This window comes from Cygnus olor, chromosome 2 (assembly GCF_009769625.2).
Source record: "Cygnus olor isolate bCygOlo1 chromosome 2, bCygOlo1.pri.v2, whole genome shotgun sequence".
In the NCBI taxonomy this organism is placed as follows: Eukaryota; Metazoa; Chordata; class Aves; order Anseriformes; family Anatidae; genus Cygnus; species Cygnus olor.
In genome coordinates this window covers 70,099,780-70,123,104 of record NC_049170.1, presented here as the reverse complement: position 1 = coordinate 70,123,104, position 23,325 = coordinate 70,099,780, and the positions used below count along the sequence as shown (strand labels likewise).

At 41.3% G+C, this 23,325-nt stretch overlaps 1 protein-coding gene across 4 annotated transcripts in view; it reads left to right on the top strand.

Moving 5' to 3' along the window:
* Positions 1–225: 225 nt before the first annotated feature.
* LOC121066476 (desmoplakin) overlaps positions 226–23,325 on the top strand; it is a 39,694-nt gene continuing 16,594 nt past the window's right edge. For 2 of the 4 annotated variants that reach the window (XM_040549997.1, XM_040549996.1), the window contains exons 1-12: positions 382–764; positions 9,145–9,247; positions 11,001–11,149; positions 11,506–11,680; positions 14,355–14,483; positions 15,626–15,676; positions 16,653–16,814; positions 17,745–17,849; positions 19,082–19,177; positions 19,710–19,835; positions 20,715–20,867; positions 22,336–22,490. In XM_040549997.1, coding sequence (XP_040405931.1) covers positions 574–764; positions 9,145–9,247; positions 11,001–11,149; positions 11,506–11,680; positions 14,355–14,483; positions 15,626–15,676; positions 16,653–16,814; positions 17,745–17,849; positions 19,082–19,177; positions 19,710–19,835; positions 20,715–20,867; positions 22,336–22,490 — 1,595 coding nt within the window. In that variant the 5' untranslated portion in view covers positions 382–573. Of the gene's footprint in view, positions 348–381; positions 765–9,144; positions 9,248–11,000; positions 11,150–11,505; positions 11,681–14,354; positions 14,484–15,625; positions 15,677–16,652; positions 16,815–17,744; positions 17,850–19,081; positions 19,178–19,709; positions 19,836–20,714; positions 20,868–22,335; positions 22,491–23,325 lie in introns of those variants that run through there. The other 2 variants (XM_040549995.1, XM_040549994.1) reach the window with 2 other exon arrangements.

Sequence of the window (23,325 nt, the reverse complement as noted above, 5' to 3'; positions counted from 1 at the left end):
ATGCAGTGCTGTGGGAGGCTGGGCGGTGCCTGGAGGTCTGTCTGAAAGAGGAAGGCGGCTGAGCTGACACAAATTCCATTTGAAGTTTTTAATGGGGCTCCGACCTCCACACCGAAAACTCGTGAGGGCACCCCCGCAGGTGGAAGGCCCGGCCGGGGGGCCGGGGCCACAGCAAGCCGGAGGCCGGGCTAGGAAAGAGGGCAGGAGGGAGGCCGGGGCCGCTGAGGGAGGAGGAGGAGGAGGTGGCGGCTTAAAAACTCCGCCGAAAGGTGTGGCTTCGCCTTTCCTGTGCCGGCGGGGAGGGGAAGGGACGGCACCTCTGCTCTTGCCGCCGCCGCCGCCACCACCACCACCACCGCCACCACCACCAGCAGCACCACCACCAGCACCTTCCGCAGCCTCGCTCGGCGGCGCCCCCCGCCCTGCACCTTGCCTTCCCGGCTCCCTGCCCTCGCCCTCCCCGGCTGCCTGCCGTCAGCTGGGGCCCTCCGGGCGGTGAATGCCGCTCCCCCCTCTGGCCCCGGCTCGTCTGTCCCCCCTGTGCCCGCCTCGACCCCCGTCCCGCCCGCCGCCATGAGCATGAACGGCGGCTCGCACCCGCGGCTCAACACGCTGGGCCGCATGGCGCGGGCCGACTCGGGCACCGACCTGCGCTACGAGATGAGCTCCCATGTGGTGGGCGGCGGTGGCGGCGGCACCCACACGCACAAGACCTACTACTACCAGAAGACCTACGGGGGGGACTATGCCTCCGACGGGTACGGGTAGGTGCGGGAGGCTGTTGTTCACCTCCTCGTTAGGTTTGTTTTTTTGGGGGGGGCCCTCGGTGGGGAGGGTGATGGGGTGGAGAGCGGAGCGGGGTCTTGGTGTCTGTGCTTGACCCAGCTGATCCATCCTGGCACGTAAAACAGTTCGCTGGGAGCCTGCGCCTTGTTCAGCCTCCAGTTTGGTTCGAGGCTGGGCAAGGGCGAGGCTGTCCTCCGCCTTCTGCCTCCCCTCTTGGCACCAGCGCGGCGGAGACCTTGCAGGGAGGACGGCAGCCTGCAGGTTGAAGTTTTGGCAAAGCCTTTTTGGGGCCAAGAGGTGCTCCAAATGTATGAAAACCAAGCACAGTGGTTATGGAGACCTGTCTGTGAATCCCCTTGCCAGTCGCTGAAGGAAATGACATTGGTGTCTGATAGCCACCTATACAGAACACTGCTGGCCGTTAGGCTTTATTTTTTTATTTATTTTTATTTTTAACACATGGAGCGGTTCTGTTAAACCTGTAGCTCTAATTATTGATGCCACTGACTTGAGAAATGATTTGGAAGTGCTGTCATGTAATTTGTGTTAAGTTACAAGCCCTAACTTTACTGACATCCTGATCAGATTGCAGAAGGATGAGAGTTAAACACATACAGCAAGTAAACAGCAGATGAGAACTTGTAGGCTTTATGAAATAAGCATACCTGTAAGTGGCTGTTGAGAATTAGGATAACCCTAGTCAGTGCCGAGAGCTCTGTTTAGGTGTTTCAGATCTGTTGCCAGAGGACCACTGAATGCAGGACATAACTTGCATTCTACCTATGTTTGTTTATTACTCTGCACGTTTCGTAGTTCTTCATTTCAGTCTTGGTTTGCTGTGTGCATTATGATTAGCTGCTGCTGTAACATGCCTACCCACTGCTGCAGTCAGTATGAGAATGCCTATCTATTGAAGTATAATGAGAACAATTCAATACCTTACCAAGGGAGACTGCACATGCTAGGATTCTGAAACGCTGTAGCTGTGTTGCATTTTTGAGGGTCTGTTTTGCTAGTGGTGCTCCACTGCAAATACCTTTACTGCTTTTAAGAGACAGGCATGAAAAATAAATGGCGGAGCATGCTAATTCCTCCCTGGTCTTTTTCCAGTCTTCACTCTGGTGCAACTACAGTGGATTCACTGGTGTGCCTTCCCTATTAGTCCTGACTTTCACTAGAGGAGAAATACTTCAATTTAGCGTTCTTTGGCTTTTGTTACATATTTTAAACTAGACCACAGTCTGTTAGGCTTTTATTTCTTTAGCTTTCAGTGGTGTCTTAGCAAGAACGGAGAGGATAGGCCTGGTGAAGAAGGTAATGATCTATCAACATAGTTTCATTTATTCTCTGTAATATAATGTTCATATCTCCTTTTTGGGAAAGTGTAACTGGCAAGGATGTTACAATGAAAGTTCCCTTTCCCTTTATTCCAAGGTCTCTGCGTGTTACTAACTTCCCCTGTTAGATTGAAATACATATATGTATTTTACATACAGTCTTCTCATACGTGTAAAGGTCTGACCATTCAAAACGTTTTGAATAAGTATTTGAAAAATGTATGTGCTTGCACATTACTAAGTTGCACAGGCTTATTTTAGATTGGTGCTGATTTGAATTACAGTATGTCCCAAAGTAGAAAATGAGGGGTTTGTTGCCATTTGATGGGAAAAAAAGCAGTCAAGTGTGATTTTGCACATGTGCTGGGTGCAGAAAATCCACAAAATCCTGTGCAGGTTGTGCTTGCAGGATCTTGCATCTGTTACTGTCTTGCATAGTCTGTGGAATTGGTTTTAATAACTGTGTTACGTCTGATATGTTTAGTGACACATTTTAGTGGCAGTTGCTGAACGAAAAAACTGAGACTTCTTTTTTCAGTGGAGAAAATTACTGTACCTTAATTTTCAGTGCAGTAGGATTTAGCTTAGGGTCTAGTCTTGTAAGTTTTGGGGCGTATTCTGCCAAACAAGTCTGTGCTGAGTATTACATTAGTCACAGAGCAATATAAGACGCTCCCTACCCTTAGGGCTCAGCAAGGTGCTTTTACAACATTCCCGGTTTCTTCTGGCTTGGGAACTCAGGATGAGCTTGGCCCTGAGTACAGATACTCAGCTTGACGTTGAGTCATGCACTTCTAAACTGCCAATGAATCAGTCAAATATTTATCAATGTCTTTGCTATGAGAGATAAAATGTGATGAGCTGGGAGAAAAGACAAAAAGACAGCGGCAAGTTCAGCAGTTTTATTAAGATTGGGGGAGAAAAGAGGTCATAAGGTTCATGGTTGCCAAGTGATACATTGCTGCAAAAACTAATTTATGCACAAGATTTGCTTAAAGGTTAATGGAACGCCAGCACCTTAAACTAGGAAAGGATCTAGAAATTCAGATCCCAAGTCTTGATGTTACTGGCAGGGACTGCCGGACAGACTTAGAGGAAACAGGTCCAAAGCTGCATTTTTGTTCATCTGGTCATCCTCGCAGTGGTCTGCAGGGTCCTGCCCAAGATGAATCACGGTATCATGCTGGGCATGACAACTGCCCTAGTGACAAACAAAACTATAGGAAGACGGAGAGTAAAGAATGCGTCTGAACTGCCAAATGCCTGCCGTGCTCGCTAGGCATGCCCCGTGGTTGAGCCAGCACGGAAATATCTCTTAACAGCAGCTGGTAGGGCTGCACAAGATAAGAAGGAAACCAACTTGCACCCCTCCTAACTCACCTTTTTACAGGTACCCGTCTGAGATTGGTTCCATTGCAAGCTATTCTATGTGTCTTTGAAAGCATGAAAACATTTGCCAGATGTATTTTGGGTGGCTGTTGTTGGAGGAGCCGTGTTGCCTTGTCTCCTCGCCTCGCTGTGCTGGCTGGACGCTGGGTCCTGCACCTCCCTCTTGTAGAGCTGGTGGTGGGAGAGGCAGCGCAGGCTGTGCGGACGTGCCTGCAGCCTGGTGCAGCTGGCAGGCCTCACTGCTGGTGATTCATGCCAGTGGCAGAAATCCTGCTCAGGGGTGTGAGAATTTTCTTCAAACAGGTGTGGCAGGGCCCCTTGTGAAACCCTGCTTCCACCGAGCTCACATGGCCGTGGCAGTTTTAAGATTTCACTGGTGACTTTTTCTTTTTTTTTTTTTGGCACATTTGTAAAGGGATTAAGAACCTGATCATGCACGATGATAAACTTCAAAAGATAGCTTTATCATGTCATGGCCTATGTACATGACCTATGCTTCCAAATATGAAGGTGTCTGAGGCTGCACTGTGCCAAAGCTGATCCTAGTAGGAGCAGAGATGAACAGAGAAAAGCCCATTATCAAATTATTGATGTTTTCTGACAGTTGTATTCACCGTCTTTAAGGGGTAAAAAAAATTCCTGTTATGTAGTAGTTTAATTTCTGGTTATATTTTTACAGATAGTTGATTGCTCACCTGTTAGCTGTTTCTCTCCAGAGATTCTCTATTTGTCATACATCTCCTCTGTGTTAAAACCAATTTTTTAATACTTGGATTTCCAGGTGCACACATGCAGCTAGCAGATGGCGGGTGCGAGGTGGCTCAGCTGATGGTGTGTGCAGCCTGCGTGCTGGGGATTTCTGTTCCAGTTCAGGTTTTTCTTTTAACTCACCTAGCCTGGGCATACCGGGTAATCCCTTGATGAATCTATTGCTTGTTCAAACAAGTTTGTGTGTATGGAAAAAAAAAAAAAGAGAGGTGCTATTGTTTTGCTCAGCTTCAGACTCCGTATTGAGTTATGGGAGTTGCTTGATACTTTGGACCTGCAAAAAGACCTTTGTCAATGGAAAAAAACGCTTCAGATTTTTAAAAGTATAAATATTTTGTGGAGCCAAAAAAATTAACAGACACTATTCTGACTTGATGTGTACCCTCTTAAATCAGATCTTCGGGCTGAGAGTATCCTTTTTTTATGCTTCCAAAGCATTAAGGAATCGTGAAACGATTTCCACAGAACTGCTGGATGGATGTTCTTCTGTGTGTCCCCTGCTCCTCTGGACCCTCGCTGCCCCCCAGGTGACACAGCAGCTTCTGGATGCTGATGGAGGCAGAGACTAGAGCAGCCCTCATGTGTTTGTGTGTTTTTAGCAGCGGTAGGCAGTGATGAAGCAGAGCATAGTTGGCTTTCCTCCTCGCCTTGTGCATCCTGCGTTAGCAACAGATCAGTTGGACCTGCAAAGGTGGAAGTTGATTGTTTACAGAGGGTCTATCATTTATTCAGAATGTTCATTTGAGAAATATTGTAGCTTCTTAAATATGCTGGTGATGGTGGTAGCCACCCATGGTGTGCTTGAGGGACATAGGCACAGGTGTGCTTGAAGCACTGATCGCCACACTCACAACTCATTGTGTGGCCTTGAGGGTGTCTCTCAGTCCTGCTTAAAACAAGCAGAAATAGTTATTTCTTCTTTCTGTGGAGCAACATGTCTCACAAGCATACCACTTCACAGAGAAGTGCAAACCTAGCTCAGAAATTCAGGACTCACCAGTGTGGCGATAGCCAAGCTCGGCTCAGCAGGTATATTGCAGCAGGGAGGTGTCTCAAATATTGCCCTGTACAAAACCTGCTTGCAGCAGGGCATGGGAACAACGCATTTTGCCCTGACAGGGAGCAGGCCTCATGCTTCCTATGCAGAATGATGGCAACATGATGATGCTGTCTCTTTTTGGGTGCTCTTCTGGCAGTAGAGATCTGCAGGGCCACATCTTAAGATCTGTAGCCTTCCCCAAATGAAAAGTGATTTCTCTGTGTTTTGAAGTATTCTCTTAGTTTTAAAACAAAGGCACTATCCCACTATTTGTTCCTTGAATAGTTAATGACTATTAAAATGAAGTCATTTTAATAATGAATTCAGTGTTTAATAATGAATAGCATTGTTTTGAAATTCAGGACTTGCCTTCAAAATACGTGTCACAGCTTAAAATTTTGAGTTGCTGGTACAAGTAGGTTACCAGCTCAGGTCTGAAGCAGTCTAGGCTGTTTGGCTCAGCCCTGTTCCACAGGGGTTGAAGATCCAAAGCGGTATGGCCATTAGTCAGGTTTTTACAAAGGTGTTTATTTATTAGTCGCAGTTCTGGCGCTCTTGTGCTATAAGTCTGGCTAAAAGGTCCAAGCTCCAGTTGGGTCCCTTTCTGCACAGGTGCATGGAAGGGTTCAAAACACTGAAAACTATTTACAGGGTGTGCTAAATCAAGTGGAAAAACTGGCCCATGTTTTCACTGTGTGCAGTGTTTAGTGCAGCAGGACCCCATTCACAGATTTGAGCTTTGATGTTGCCAGAGTTAAATCAAAATGTCATCATAGCACCAGTAGTTGTTGCAATGACCGAAATGTTACTTTATTCTCATTCAGTTTCATGTAAACAAAATGAGATGAAATGACAGATTACCAATAAATAGTCCTTTGTCAATCTACTAAATCTGCCTTGTGTGGGGATTGTAAGGGTCCTACATCTTTCTGAGGGTCATAAATGTATTTTTATGTAGAATCTAGGCTACAAGGTTGTACTTTGAAAATTCAGGTTCTTTTGTGCCTCTGCATTGTGATGCCACCTAGCATGTTCGTGGGTTAGGGTTTGCCTGAGTTTTTCTGGTCCAGTATTTTTTTTTCCCTTTACGCCGTCGTGTTGGATATGGTATACCTTTGTCTGGATTTTTCCTTCTGCCTGCAGGTTGGATGTCTGCTTACTCTGCATTGGGGTTTCTGCTTTGATCTGCTCATTCCCATTGAAGGCCTGTCATTTCCCCTGGCTGGGAAAGCCATTAGTTCTCCTGGTGTCATCAGCTACATTTAACAGGATACTGCCTTCTCATCCATTATCCTAGCATCAGTCTCAGTATTTTGACCAACAAAATAGTTAAAATAATTAACAAACAACAATAAAAGCATTGCATACAGGGTGTTAAAAGCTACATTGCTGAACTACCGTGCTCTTTCTCATTTCAGTTTGTATTGCTCCAGCTTCTGCCATTATTTTTGGTTATGTCTTTATCTGCTAGATTGGAGAGCCTCAAACACTTTCTGCTTTCTCCTTGTGAAGGGCCCCATGAACTCTAAACAAGGAACTTACAGATCTTCATTTGAAGATCTAATTAGGGCATACTAAAGCTTCCCAGTGCAAGGCGTTTGCTCCTCCCTTTAAATCAATTCTGTGCATCTGTATTCAACTATCTACAGCTTTCCAACTTTTTTTATTATCTGGACAATAATGTTGGATGTAGTGTTTTAATATCATTGGGATGAACACAGAGTACTTGTAATTCTGCTTTTCGTGTCTTGTAAATTATTCTAGGAGTTTGATTTATTTGAAAATACCTTTTCTTCACAGTTTCTTATTCTGTTAACTGGCAGTCGTTGTTTAGACCTCCTCTCAGTGTAAAGTGAACTAATTCACTATCACTAAAGTGACCTTTGAGGTCAGTTGAGTTACACTGAACTCAACAGAGATGCGCTGATTTATTACAGTAGAGTTCTGGTCCTCATCTATAGTTCCTTTGGCTTTAATGGACATCAGGTATTTGTAGCTGTCAGGAGATGATTAAAAAAGCAATTGAAGAAAACAAAAATATTCTTTTCATGTTCTAAAAAGAGAAAATTACTTGTAAGATTCCTCTCTCTTCTTTACTATGTTTCATTAATGAGGATAATTGTGGGTATAATTAATGTAAATTTTAGATGCAGTTGCATGCTTCTAGATCCAAACACAACAGCTATGCCTAAGGAGAAGGAAGGATTTTAAAAAGGAAGCTGATGGGGGAAGCCTGGCATAAAATCAGTTGTGCAGTTTTCTTTAAGGTGTTTCCAAGGCATATGGGCATGTGTAACACAGTATGGTGCAATATTTATGCAGCCAAAGGGTTACAGTGTAAGTGAGGAGTTGTGTGCGTACAACTTGTTTTAAGCCACTCAGTGATTTTTCAGTCCTGTCTCTTTGTCTTGAAAGGTTTATTCCCAGGTATTGACAGAAGCAGCTTAAAAATTTGCTCAAACTTTTTCCATTTGCTCAAGAAGAGCTGGTAGGAGAACGGCAGGCTGCTGAATGACAAACTACATGCACCGCAAAAGTGCTCTTAAAGGATGCTGGTGAACGTTTCCCTTCACTGTGGTGCTTCTTCCCAAGGACAGCTCTACTGTGTGTCATGGCTCCTTTTACTAAGTATGATCAGAGGCTGCTGAAGTCAGTTGAAAGATTCCCACTGAATCCAGATGATGTGTTGGTTCTGCTGAGTTGGGCAGGTTTGCAAAGATAGACTTTTAGCTGTTAATGCTCTGTGGAAGACTTGGGCCTTGAGCGATTTGTAATGGAAAAGGTTACCTGCTGTGAGCACTGCAGTTAGAAAACTAGGCAAGGCTTGGAAGCGTCCTAGTTTCTTACTGTCTCTTAGTAGTGGTTTATTTTAGTTTCACTGGCAAGTGCTTGGGTTTGGGAGCTGCCTGAGCTTGCTTGGGAGCTCTGATTCCATCAGCAGGGAATGATTCCTAGCTTCAAGCACCTCACCCATGTTCAACTAGCAGTGGCTCGCTTTGGTGGCAGGGTCCCAGGATGAGCAAATGCGGGAATGGCAGCCTTCTGGCGGGATGGATGCAGGAGATTATGTGCAAGACAACAATAATGACCCTGCTATCTACCTTGGCTTTTTCCCCCACTAGTGATTTTGGTTCGGGAGTTTACTTGGAACTCCAAAACTCCCCTTTTACTTCTTTGTAAGAAAGCAAGTACTCTGACTCCAGCTCCTACATCTGTTTTTGTAGTAGCTTAAGCATCTTGTAATGCCTTTTTAAGACACTGCACTAGTCTTTTATTATTTCCACTGATAAAAGGGCCCTTCGTATACTTGCATAGACTTGTGTGCTCATGTGCTTGAAGAGCAGAGGAGCCTGCTTTCCTTTTACAGTCTTAAGTTCAATGGCTTGTGTGATAGCATGTATGATAATGTAATGTAAAGGTTACATTCTAATTTATGGACTCTAAGAAAGATCATGAATAATTCATTCGTACTGTAATACTGTCAAAATTTCATTTACCAAAGCTGCAAATACCTGTATCGGAGGAAAACCTTTCTCTTAACCACATATGAGGTTCCATCTTCTGCTCAATCCAATGGTGAAGTTACTCCATGTCTGCTACTGCAGAATCGTGAATCTGCTGTTGTGGAATCAGCATTGAACTGCAGCAAAGTTGTGTGTGTGTATAGGGACACACAGATCAAGCACATTTGTCTCCATGAAGCTTAACTGGATTTATTATTTCATGTCACTTCCTGTAGCTGTTGGGAATTTCTACTTCACATTTCTCTTTATGATGTGTGATTACTTTGTACTTACTTTGTCGTATTCTTCTCCCCACCAACAGTCAGAATGGGACCTGTACAGTTTCCAGACGTCAGAACACCATTCAAGAGCTTTTGCAAAATTGTTCGGATTGCCTGATGCGAGCTGAACTCATAGTGCAACCTGTGAGTGCTTTTTGTTCTTAGAAAAAGTGATTTTAAATGTTACAGGGAACAAATGCTGCATTGTTATCTGAACATACAGATTGTGGTTCTTCACCTCTTTTCTGTTATATCAGCTTTTTTTCTGAGGGAGCTGCCACCTTACCCTTGGAGTGGAATAACATATATTCTTTCTAGGTGTCCTCTTCTGTCTACATTCAGTGTTCAGTAAAACTGATTGAAATGCAGCTGGTTAAGAAAAGGGAGCCTTTTGATTAAAAAAAAACCAACCAACCAACCAAACCTCAATCACCACTACCAACAAAACTCCCTTCAGATTCTATTCCATCTTTTTTTTTTTTTTTTTCTTTTCAGTTTTAGGCCAACAGTTGCTAATATGTTATGGGCACTTAACACTCTCTTAGTGTATCCTGTAAAATATCAGCAGCATTTTCTGAGCCATAATGAACCTGAACCACCATCAGAAAAACCTTCACTACATTTATTTTTCTAGTTGATTGCTAAAGAAGTGCTTGAAATTAGATTAAAATCTTGTTGGCTGTTTGATCTGAAATACGTACAGATAATCTTTGCTGTGTACTACACAAACCCATTGTGGCTGGGGATGGGTTACTCATTGACACCAGTGTCAGTCCTGGCTAATGTGGAATGTCCTTGGTTCCTGCTGAAGTCAAAGGAAGTGCAGGGTGGTGGGCATATCCTGCTGTTGAGGCTACAGAAATCCAGAATCCATTCGCAGTTCTTGTAGTAGAAGTGATTTAATTCACACTTCTTGACCCTCTGTAGACAGAAAATTCCTTCAGGAATGAACTCTGTGGTTAGCAGTTTATTTCCTTTTCAGAGGTACGGAATGTGTGAGTATGTTTATATAAAAATCAATGCCATAGTAAATACCACCTCTTGTTAAGGATTAATATTATTCCAGTGAAGTTAAAAGGAAGTAATGTTTAGTTACAGCATGGTGCCACAACGTACATTGCTTGTTTTTCTTTTTTTTTTTTTTTTCCCTGAGGGACAAAGTAATGAAGCCCATCATCATTTTCTTTGCAAAATCAAACCACAGCTGGATTACTTTTAGCTCATCATGGGTATGTCAGTGCAGGATGAGATCAAAAAGCCTTGTCTTCCTGCTGGAACCTCCATGACCATGCTGGTCCACTGCACTGAGAAGACACACAGAGAATTTACCTAGAACTTTGGACTATGAGATGGGATGCAAAAAAATGTGACTATGCAAGGAGCTAGTCCCAGGCAGATGGGGTGCATTCTGCATTTTGCAAGGAGAGGAGGTGTGGCTGTGACTCTTAGAATCTCGGAGAAACTTCTGTAAAATCAGGAGCAATATTCGCCAGCTCTAGTAAGGACAGAGTGTCTGCTTCTTGTCCTCTAAACACAAAAGCTGTTCTTGCTATGTAAGATCTTAAAAATTCAGCACACTGAGTGCATCCTTGGCTCCACTGAAATAAAACTCCATCAGGACCTGTTATTCTTTATGGAAATGTTTTGTTGGTATTATATTTTAATAACTTCCTTGTGTATTTTATTCATAATAATGACTTTCAAATTACTATGAATCATTTATTAAATGGCCTTCTGCCAGGTAAAACTGTCAATGGGCGACCTAGCAGTTGAAACCTTTTATACTTCTTAAAAATAGTTGGTCTTCATAACATCTCTTTAAATAATCACTGTATAAGCTTCAGATTGTTTTATTTAATCTCCACTTCTTTTTTTTTTTTTTTTTTTTTAATTTTAGGAATTGAAATACGGGGATGGTGTCCAGATCAGAGGGAACAGAGATCTGGAAGAATGTTTTGCACAGGCAAATGACCAAATGGACATCCTTGATGGGCTGATCAGGGAGCTAAGGCAGATGAACCAGCCCTGTGAAATGTATCAGAAGAGGTACTGGAAGGCCCTAAGGAAGGGCTGGTGGGGGGAAATGTGACAGATAAAATTCTGTGGTGTCTGGAGTGCTCACATTCTCTGGTGTTGCAGGCTGTGGCAGAAATCAATAAGGTGGAATGAAATCAGTTTGTTTTGGGCATGCTAACATGGAGAAAGGCTGTGCAGTGATTTATCACAGAATTTCACAACCTGGTTGTCCATGTGAAATTTCAGTCACTGTATTTTTTCCACAGCCTATGCTATCAGCATTTCTTTCTGAATACCTGATGATTCAGCCGGAGATATGAATTGTGTTGTTCCCATGTTTTCTGTGTGTTTTCCTCATAGAAACCAACTGTTACCTTCCCTTTCAGGCTGCTTCAACTTCAAGAGCAAATGCGTGCCCTATACAAAGCTATCAGTGTTCCCCGCGCCAGGAGGGCCAGCTCCAAAGGTGGTGGTTGCTATTCCTCTCAGAGTGGTTCAGGCTGGGATGAGTATACTAAACGTGTCACAAGTGAATGTTTGAACTGGATGAGACAGCAGAAGGTAAATTTCTCCAAAACCTAAAGACAATGCTCAGACCTGATTTTGCTGATGAATGTCACCTTGCATGCAATAATGTTCTGACTGCCACTAGAACATTAAAAGTACAAATAAATGGTAGTAGATTGTTCCAAGTTCCTCTCCCCCCCTTTTTTTCCCTCTTATATTTGCAGCATTGTACATATAGTGAGTTTCCACTGAAATACAAAAATGGATTTTGGAGTCTTCTTTTGCAGGGGAAAAGAGTGGAAGTCAAATTTGAAAACAAAAATGAGACACAGCTGTTAACATAACAAAAGGCATTGGCATGTTTGCGTTAGAGATTATTACATTCAATATTTCCTTCCTTCCTTCCACAGATTTCCTTTATGCTTCATATTTATTTTAACCCTTTTAACAGATAAGACCAGCTTCACAGATCTAACCATTGTCCAGTATTTTGCAGTTGTCCTCCCTCTAATCTATCCTTATCACAATGGGATCCAGAAGGTACAGTTGATTGCCACAGGACTAGACTTTCATAAGTCAGCTTCAGCATTTTCATGTGTATCTGTTGCATGCACAGAATAAATTTGCCTATCCACAGCTGTTGATGGTGTAACCTGGAGTAGAAACACACACTCAGAGCTTGTAGTGCTCTTGTGCTGCTGGGGTGGAAGTTCTGTGTTTGTAGTTGGAGAGCACTTTGACAGACAGGTAGAGGAGAAAGAACAAGGAGGCCCAAGTTACAATTTGCTGACTCCCTGTAATTTGAAATTGCATTATTTTTATCTCTCTTTATTAGGTTGTTGCTTAGTGATTCTGTCATTGTTATCTGCATGTGGTGTTTACCAGGTGGCTTCTATGCAAACCAGATGAGCAGGGGAGAGCTCTGTACAGTTTCCATACTTTTATGTGAGTGCCAGTTGTAGTCTAGTCTTCCAGTGCCCTCCCATATCGTGGCATATTTTAGAGGAAGGGGAAGTGGAGATGCACTTGAGTGCTAACATTTACAGACATTGTGCCAGTAAAGCAACAGCAGGTATGATTGCCCTTCACATACTGTGGGAGAGCAGGCTATTTGTTAGACCTGCCATGGTTTGAGGAGTGATGTTGGACAGACACTGGGCCTTCTTCCAGTGATGAAAGATGAGGAACATGTACCTCCCAGAGATGCCACATGCCTCCCAGCTGAGACACCCCTCGCTAAGCATAGGAAGCATAAGCAAGTTGTGTTCACGCACAATAGCTCCTATGAAAGCAAAAGGATCATTCTCTCTCCCCTTCAGTCCATAAAGCAAAGTGGAGGTGAGGCCAGTAAGTGCTTAGCCTCCTATTGGTCTTCTGAGTTTTTATATATATATATATATATATATATATTGTGAAGTTCAAAATAAATTTTCCCTATACCTTTTCTTCCCACTGTGTCTCACTATCTGCTCACATTGGGGCTGAGATAACATTCCTTCTAGTAACATGATGAGATGTTAAACAGTCTGAGCAGCTGTGTTTTTCTGCTGGTGTTTGTGTGTCTTCTATACCTGGATGGTTCGCTGACAGGAGAATCAGCTGGTAGGAAGGTTGGTCAAATTTCCATTGCAGAATTAGGGAAGGTGAACTGAAATCCAGACAGCCTTTGTTCACATATTGGCAGTCATCCAAGATTGCTGCTGTTGCTACAGTCAAGCTAGACTGTAAATATAATGACAAGGGTCAAAGTCCTGTAACTTTTAGATGTCTGAATGTAAAACGTTTCATTTCTTGGAACATTTTCAGTCTTGCCTTTGAACCCTTTTGCTTGAGTGTGGTTCAGGCTTTGTTGACATCCGTTGACTCAGAGGTTTGGCTTCAGGCTGGTAATTATTAAATTCAGTCCCAACCCAGGAATAAGATATCGAATTCTCTACGGCGTGCGTGTGCACAATGGCATTCATACAGAGATAGATTATGATTATGTCTTCACAGCATAAAAGGTGCTTTGGAATTTGAGGAATTGGGTTGTGAATTCAGTGGAATTTTATATTTGCAAATAATGAAACAGAGAACTGCAGTCAGATAGTTTTCAAGTTAGTAATTATCTAGTTGTATTACTGTTCTTTCTAAGGCTGTTCCTAGAGATTTGTACTGAGCATCCTATAATAAATGTTGCCAAAATGCAAAACAAACATATTCTATAGCCCTTTCAGTTTATCTAATACATTGATAGGCTTCTTTTTTTTTTTTTTTTTTCATTTAATTGGACTACATTTAACTGAAGTCAGTGAAGCTGCATGGGTGTAATTAAAATAGAATGTAGTATATTGGGCTACAGAACTGTGCATTTTCACATGAGTTGCATGAGTAGCGTTTGAAGTCACAATTTGTTTTCAGAGTGATAAGAATGTAACTGTACTATAGAACGTAAGAGCACAGTTTAGTCCAAAGTAAACATGAAATACACTACTGAGTGTGCTTCATCTTGTCTGATTTTAAGCAACTTAAATATTTTCTCTACTTTGTTTCTTCTACTTTGGAAGCCTGTCACACAGTTTAAGCAAGGGCAATTTTAAGAAATTGTTAACCCTTGATCTGAATTTCCCTTTGTTTAGTTTTACTCTTCGTTGTATGGTCACATTTCTTTCAATTCAATTCCTTGATGCTCTGATGTAAATGATGTCTTTTTGGAAATGAAAGTACAAATACTGTCTCTTTTTCCTAGTCTGAAATGGAGCTAGTGAAATGGGGGTTTGATGCAGCGTCCATTGAGCAACAGATTAGTGACCATAGGAGAACTCATAATGCCATTGGAGACTATCGCTGGCACTTGGACAAAGTCAAAACAGACCTGGTAATTACTGTCTTCCCTTATACATTGCTTAATCTAGATTTGTGTCCTTGGCTTGCCAGTGTTTGACTACAGCAAGTAATGCTGAACAGCTCAGCTTCTCTTCAGAAAGCACTGATGTCATAACAACTGCTTTCCACCCTAGTATTTATTATTTCATGATTATTCAGTGTTCTGCTTCTTTCTCCAGAATTTTATAATGAGAATTTAGTAGTTATTTAACATTTTGTTGTTGTGTACCTGGCAAATAAATATCAGGATATTTTTGGTGAGAAGAATGGCTAAGAATGATTGTTCTCACTTACTTATGTTAAAACAAGAAAGTGAAAGGATAATGTGGGTAAAATACAGCCTTGAGTAATGAGGGAGTTTTTGTGAAAAAAGACCAAAGTCTGGGCTAAATTTAGGGCTTTTTTTTTTTTCCCTCCCTTCTGAGGCTTCTGGTCCACTCTGGGTTTTGTGATTGGAATAAAGAAGTCAGTGAAAGTGCAGTGGTTAACCTCTGCTGTCACCCTAACAACTAGATATTGGAGGAATGTTTACTTCATCTCCATTCTTTTCTGTTACTTCCTCAAATGGATGAGGGGGGAGAGAGTTGGATCTAAATAAAAGGGATTCAGTTCTGAAGCTTAGTTTTCTCAGACAAGCTGAAAAGCTGAAGGGTTGTTATTTTCTTTTCCCTTCTGTTTATAAGAAAGTTAATAATATAGCCCTATCAAACACTAGTTCCAAGGTTGCGCAGGTTCCCAGTTAAAGAAATGGGAATAAAAATTGCAGCATGCTGCTCAGGATCATAGTTTATATTACTTCACAGTCTTCATAAAGCTAGCTCTAGGGCTAGGTGGTTCCCCACAAGCTATCTAGGAGTTTGGTAAAGAGATCCAATTTTGGAGGCTGTTTTTGTGTTACAGGGGTTATGTTCAACCTGGCTTATAACATTGTCGTGAGAAATAAGTTTGTCCAAGCCTTGGTTTTATACTTCTGGCCCTCCAGTGGTACAGATCTGCTGCTCACCGATGTCCCTTGCAGGCATTTCCAAAATACCACATGAAATTATAATATCATGGTACTGGCACTGTAAAGGAAGTACCCACAAAAAGGCAACTCGTAGAAGGCACACTAAATATTTGCTGTCTCTGTTTCAGCGTGAGAAGGCCGCAGTTCATCAGCTGGAGGAAGAATACGAAGGACTGTTGGTGAGCACAAGATACATTCATATCTGATACCCTCAATGATAAATGCTTTTTGCTTTCTTAACACTGGTATGATAGTCAAGGGACACTTCAAGCTTCAACAAAATGATAGATGCATGTATAACTAATTCCATTCAGGAGTGTTTTGTCGTTTAGATGAGACTTAGTTTGAGGCATGAATTTGAGATTAATTCATTACCTGGTTTATAATTGACTTACCGGGAAGTTTCTAGTTTGTAACGGGTAAAGGAGGTTGGTCACTAAGCAGGTGAAGAGTAGAACTCTACTGCCTTAATGGGAGTGGATGTAGCAGTAGAGTTAGTCTATATTAGAAGCTTAAAAAATGACTCAAAGCTGTGTTTAGAACCAAATTCTGTTTAGGGCTGTGCATCTTGTCCATGTTGGGTCTTCATGTAAAACACTGAGAATCTTGTGCAAATGGTAGATGTAACCCTTAGAATTGGAAGCTGCTTCCTGTACACGTTTCAGATAACAGGATATTTATTATCGTGCAAGGACAGAGAAGGAATCTTTTCATGAAGCATCATCTGCGCAAAAGGTGCTGCTACAACATCAAGGATATACTGTCAGCAGCAAATGCGAGTAACAGTGATGTTAAATTTTCAGTCATTTTCTTGTATTTTCCCCTATGTCTTTTTGCTTGCTTGCCTACATGTCTGCTACGCTTGTGTTTGAAATGGCTTTAGGAAACTGGTGACTTCAGATTCCCATTATTTTTTAAATCCAGGCATGTTATCCACTGTCCATTGCCAACAGGTTTCATAGCTCTGTAGATCAAGGCATGTTATCCGCTATCCATTGCCAATAGGTTTTATAGCTGTGTGGTTTTGAATGTTATTCTTAGTTCAAAAAAAAACAAAACACCATAAATATGCATGCTATGCTTTTGTCTACCCCTTCTCCACCCAGCACAGGCTTTTCTGTGTTTATTGCTTCTCATCTCTGGAATTCCTTGCAGAAATACTCGTTTGAGAGAATGGATCAGCTCCGTCAATTCCAGAACCTCATCCAAGCCACCAGCAGAGAGATCATGTGGATCAATGACTGTGAGGAAGAGGAGCTTCTCTACGACTGGAGTGACAGGAACACAGATATCGCTAGGAAGCAGGAGGCCTTCTCTGTAAGACAGCACAACCTCCCCCTGCTTTCTGTGGACTCTCTTTTGGCATATTGAGGGAGGAACAGGGCAGGCATTTCTTCTCTCTAAGTACCTTTTTTTTTTTTGTCAAAACACCGTTAGATTAAGTACTGTGTGACAACCTTTTGAATCAAGATTGTACATGAACTGGAAGATTGTGCTCAATCAACCACTTGTGGATTCTTTTGACCTTGGAAACTGACCTTATCAGTACAGTTCACTGAGAACCAGTAATCACATGTAGCTTGTGCACACAGTCATTCTGTTGACATGCTAAAGTAGGGGACTTGAATCAAGCAGTTCAGTTCTCCCTGTTATGACTACTCAGGGGCTAGGGATCTCTGTATGTGGTACTGATCTCTTCACCAGGAAGTAGGGCTATGCTGGAGGGAGTTGCTCTCTCTTCCCATGATGGTCTTGCCAGCAACACATTGAGAGCACTGTCAGAGGTGGTTTGCACTGCTCCTTCTTGTCTTCTGTGGTTACAAAAGGAAATTGAGCATGTGTGTTTCTTAAGCCTATGTTGGTGCTGATTACCAAAGTAAAAAAGGAGTGAAAGTTCACACCATTAAGGGGATTCTCTAAATGTATTTTTTGTTTATTTTTAAGTTCAGTTGTTCTGGATGTTGCAAGATGCAATCATTCTTGTTTCCGTCATTCCTTTTTGAGAGGAAAGGCTAAATTCTGCATGCTTTGCTCTGTGAAGCATCAAGTCTAGAGACTAGAACTGAAATGACTACATTCTTTGATTCTGCTGTCTTCATATTTAGCTTCAGTGCACAGAGTAGAATTGATATTTAATGTTAGCAGGGATAATTTCACAGAGTCATAACTATCTGGAAAATTTTAAGTAAATTATTCTAAGCACCGTGCCTTTGGAGGCTTGTTTAACGCTGTGTTTTGGTGGTTTAGAAACGTATGAGTGAACTGGAGCTTAAAGAAAAAGAACTCAACAAGCTAAAGCAGGAAAGTGACCAGCTAGTTCTCAACCAGCACCCTGCTTCAGACAAAATTGAGGTGAGTTAGACTTATGTGATTTAACTTGCTCCTTTAGTTGCTATGTGGGAAAACTTCTCAGTGGAAGTCCACAAACGAAATGCTGCATTTGGACCTGAGAAGGATTTGCTTGCCAAAAATCGTGTCCCTTTTCATCCAGCTGTATGAACTGCTCTAATAAACACTACTACCTTCCTCTGCAAACCTGGCCACATCTACTGCATCCTTCTTAACAGCTTGAGGGAGATCTCGTTGCTACCAAATTCGATGATAGGTGTATATAAAAATTAATACAGGGGCTTAGGGACTTGTCTAAATATATTGAAATTGCTGTACCTCATGTGAGTTAACTTCAGTGCAGCAGAATTTATGGTAGGAAGGCATGTCATTCTTCTTCTGTTATCTTAGAAGGCATGTTTTGAAGATAGCCACACCCTTTGAGAGTTTATGTTTAATGTGGGTGCGGATACTTTCTGCAACTGAAATTTACAGTGCATTTCTACAGCTTAGCCAAGATATAACAAGCCATGATAGCAAAAATATGTTTACATTTCAATTACAAAGGCTGTAATGATTTGGAAAATCTCATCCTATTAGGATATGCTGTAGTTGTAGTTTTAAGTGTGCATAAGAACCCTGAAGCTGAAAGAAGCTAATAGGAAAAAATGAGTTCTTTCCACTTTTCAACGCGTTTATTTTGTAATTTGTTATCATGTTGTGTAGAATCACCATTCATAATTCCCTCTGTGGTCCTTTTCTGCCTTAAAGGAAAGATCCTTGTAAGCTCCAGCAGTGAAGTAATAAGTTGTGTGTACTTTTCTAAAGAACTTACATAAGGAGTATGTGAGAAGTTCTGATTTAAAAGTAGCCATCATAAGCAATTGTGTTTGACACTGCTCCTTGGAAGGAGAACATGACAATTCGCAATTGAAATACTTTATTTGCACTACTATTTTATGCATTTCACCCTTTTGCTCATGAACTTCAGGCTTTATGTTGATCAGACAAAATTCACATCATGAACAAATTTCTCTCCACATCCCACAAACGTGTATTTGACTCTCTTCAGTTAGGTAGACACTTAAAAGTTGGGGAACTATTTGCATGAGTTGCATTATTCTGGTGTGCATGAATTTGTTTTAGCAGACATTTCATTTGCATTTATGTAAAGCATAAATAATTGTACTTGAGTCTAGGTATGGGAGAGAGATCACTGTGAAGATTTGAGTTCTGTATATTTTTATTTTTCTTAGGCCTACATGGATACATTACAAACTCAGTGGAGCTGGATCCTTCAGATCACCAAATGCATTGATGTACATCTGAAAGAGAATGCAGCTTACTTTCAGGTGAGTAGTGATGTGGAGAATTCACACTTACTTTGAATTATACTGAATTATACTAGATAAACATTCATGAATTATTAATTTAATAAAAAACCCTTCGTATTTAAGCAGTTTTTTTAAAGAATTTGCAAATTTCAAAAAGCTCATTTCACTTGCTAGCATTATTGAGTACCAAAAACTGTATTAGCTGTTTTCAATGTGTAAGAATTTCCAGGGCTATCAACACATGCTGACGTAAGAGCTTTCAGAATTTAGTTTATGGATTGTGAATGTGATGAATAGTTCATAGGAGATCTGTCATGTTCTTCACTACTTTTGTTAAAAGTGGGAATCCCACCACAGGTATTTTTCCTGTGTCAAAATCTTCCTAAATCTATGCACAATTAGACATAATACAATGTTATCATGCTGTTGAAAATGCTACTGTCCTGGCAGATGTGAACTGGGATTTCTCATTAAAGGAATTCAGTATTTTTTAGTGGACATTTTTGTGAGAGCTGTGTGCAACTGAAATCACGTCCATTTTTTCTTTTAGTTCTTTGAAGAGGCCCAAGCCACAGAGTGTTATCTGAAGAATTTACAAGACTCCATCAGAAAGAAGTTCATGTGTGATAAGAGCATGTCACTGCAATGCTTGCTGGAGCAGATCAAAGAGCTGGAGGTACTGTTCCACCCAACTCACAGGTTATGTTCTGTCTTGCATGGAAATCGGTTTCCCTCTTCAGATATCAAGTATTAAGCCATATGTACTGCAATGGTGATAAACAGTACTGCGTGAACTTGAAACATTAATGGTATGTTCATGTCCGTTTCTTAGGATAGCCTACAAATGGATCAGTGTTACTTAAATTATGCAATATTGTTTGGGAACTGTTGATTTTTTTATTTTATTTTACTTTATTTTAAATCTGGAATGAGCCTACCAAATTTCAAAGCTTCTGACCTTCTAACAAATTAAAAAAATGAAAGATTATTGTTCATAGGTGCTAGAATAGATTTTTGCCTCAAAGGATAAGTGCATTTAATAAATGATTCATCATTATGTTATTTTATATCTCTGTAGTCTCTTTGAAAGGACTGAACTCAAGGGTTTTGTTTGTTTTTAGCAATTTGCTCAGCAAGAGTTAGCTCCTGCAATTCCAAATTGAATATATATGAGGAAAAATAGGTCAGTGATTAAAGGGCAATTGATGAAGTCAGGGTTGAGAGTGTAGTTGCTATTTTTTTTAACATTTATATTACAATAATTCCTTATATTTGTTCCTGTTTCTTATACCTCACTTTAACCATCTTATAGATCTGTATGAAGAACAACATAGTCTTTGCTGGAGTTGCGAAGATATTTATTTTGTTGTTTCTCTTCTCTTTTTTTTTTTTTAAACTGCAGTTTCACATTATAGGTCTAAGACTCATCCCACTGGAGCTAAAGGAAGTTTTGCCTACAGTGAGCTCCAGATGTATGCTTCTTGTAATAAAGCAGTGGGAGCTAAATGTGGTTTATTTTTAGAATGAGTTTTTAACATACAATTAATCTTTGCAGAATGAACGGGAGAGAATTCTTGAATACAAGAGGCAAGTGCAGAGTTTGGTGAATAAATCCAAGAAGATTGTGCAGCTGAAGCCACGTAACCCAGACTACCGGAGTAACAAGCCCATTATCCTAAAGGCTTTGTGTGACTACAAACAAGATCTGGTAATGTGTTCTCCTTTTGGCTGAAATGAACATCATGTAAACTAAAACGTGGCAGATGATTTAGTAATCAAGCTACTGAGTTGATAAGTGTAACATTTTTGTCTGCTTTTGGTCAGCATTTAAGTTTCTTCAGGAAAAAAAAAACAAACTTGGATTCTCATACATTGTTTGAGTATGTCTAGTCAAAATGATTATTATTATTCCAGTTTAAATGGCGTTAGTATTCATGGTTCAAATTAGCACAAGAAAGGCTCATTATTAATAGGGTTAAAATTGTTATACAGATGCTTCCCAGCATCTTTCCCTTTTCTTTCATCATTTTCTTTAAGTCAGCACTTCATCTAACAAAAGGTGGGGGAATGTTCAATCGGTCATTTGCATACCCAGCTCTTTGCAGGGAGGAATATGAAGTTAATGGTGGTGGTTTCTTCCTCTTTGGTACTGGAGATGCCCGGGTTTATTTCTGCGTTGTTTCTTAACACCGTGCTTAGGTGCATTTTCTGCTTACGTGCTCTTTCTGCTCTTTTTCTTTGCTGTTTTCCAATTACCTAGTTTTCCTGCTCTTTATCTGTAAAACCTGTTTTACCTGATTCACTAGGTTGCACTCCTATAGTGACCGCTAACTGACCATTGTGATTTGTGTTTACAGTCTGGGGTTTGTGCTGTGTTCTGTACCACATTTTATTCTGCAATCACAGAAGCACACAAAGTAACTACTTGTTGCTACTGTAAGCAAAGCTAAACAAATTTAGTCAGTGATTACCTGACTGCTTGGCAATTGTCCTCACAGTTAAACAAGCTAAAATCTGCTCAGGTGAAGATAAGCCCGGACAAATCCAGAGATCCTGCATGGTTAGGTCAAAGCAAAGCCTCTGGCCTTTTGCTAGTAATGTCAAAAATTTGCTGGCTGTAGAGGTGTGATGCAGTGAGGGACTCCTGTCATGATAAATGACAGGAGGAACTTTCCCCTCTTGGATGCGTGTGGGTTGTAAGCTGCACCATGACCACACCCGTGGCTGCAGGGTGTCAGAATTTCTGGCAGATGTGGCTGGTGGATCTAGCTCTGCAGCACTTGCTCCCAGTCCCTTCACAAGTATGGATGCATCCTTTTGATTCCATCTTGCTGTGGGGTGGCTTACGGACATAAATGATTGCGTAGCTTACAGTGCCCATGTGTCCACTCTGTATGTCATGACAAGCCCCAAGTCTGATGATCAGCTGGCGACTGCCTAGTGTTCTGTGGCTCCCACTTGGACTTCCAGGATTTTCTTTTCATGGAAACCAGATTCAGGGGGAATGGGTTAATCTCTACTGATCTCTTGAACTAATACGAAGCCACGATTCACAGCTGCACCTGGCAGCTGTGAAGCATTCCCGATTCTGTGATCTACATGCATCTTTCTTTTCTCCTAGAAACCCCCATCTTGCTTAACTAAAGGAAAAAAATGTTCTTCTGCATTTCTTACAGAAAACAGTGCGCAAAGGAGATGAATGCATCCTGAAGGACAATAATGAACGCAGCAAGTGGTTAGTGACTGGCCCTGGAGGAGTGGATATGCTGGTGCCATCTGTTAGTCTTATCATCCCACCACCCAATCCATTAGCAGTGGATCTTGCTACAAAGTGAGTTGCTGCCTGGGTTTGTGCATCTGCCGCTGGGGGTAGATAGGGTTTGCTCAAAATAGCAGCCAACCACAAAGCTCAGTCTGTGTCCTAATCATAGTGCCACCCACCTTTATAGGGTGGGGAGTTAAGGATTAGACTCTTGACTTGAGAAAGATGACTTCTGTGAAACTTCCTGGGAACTAGGATGGGATTTAAAAATATTTAAAACTTAACTTTAACAAGGCTTTTTTCATCCCTGGTAATGTGTGCTGTCTTAAAGTTGTCTCTAACTGCCGTAGGTTAGAACAGGCACAAGGCTCTGTAAATGTGCACAACATCAGCTCGACGCCAACAGTAATAGGAACACACTTCTTATAGCCACTTTGTGTAAGGGTACTCAGTGTAGAAAATCCCTAAGCTAACAGAGACCTGAGCCAGGAGGTCTACACAATGCAGCAAACGAGCTTGAGTGAGCAGTCGGTAGGTCTATATCCATGTACTGCTGCTGTTGGACTTACTACTTAGGGTGTGCTGTGTTGTGCAAATCTACGAGTCAATTCAACATATAGGAACCAGCTCAGGTGTTGTGCTCATGCCGTAGTCTCGTCCTGATTGTTCAAAGTTCTGTCTGAAAGCCTGGTTTGTCTTGTAGTTAATACTTTTTGATGTCTTCTGGTATTTAGAATTATGTGTATAATATTACTTCAGGCCCTGGTTAGCAGCGATACCTATGTTCTTAAGCAAATTACTGGAGAGAGTTTGGAATTTTAGCTGTATATTCATTAGTATACTACTTATTCATCTGAAAGTTAAGGATAAATTCATTTGCATATTTTTTTCTAGTAGAGAGTAA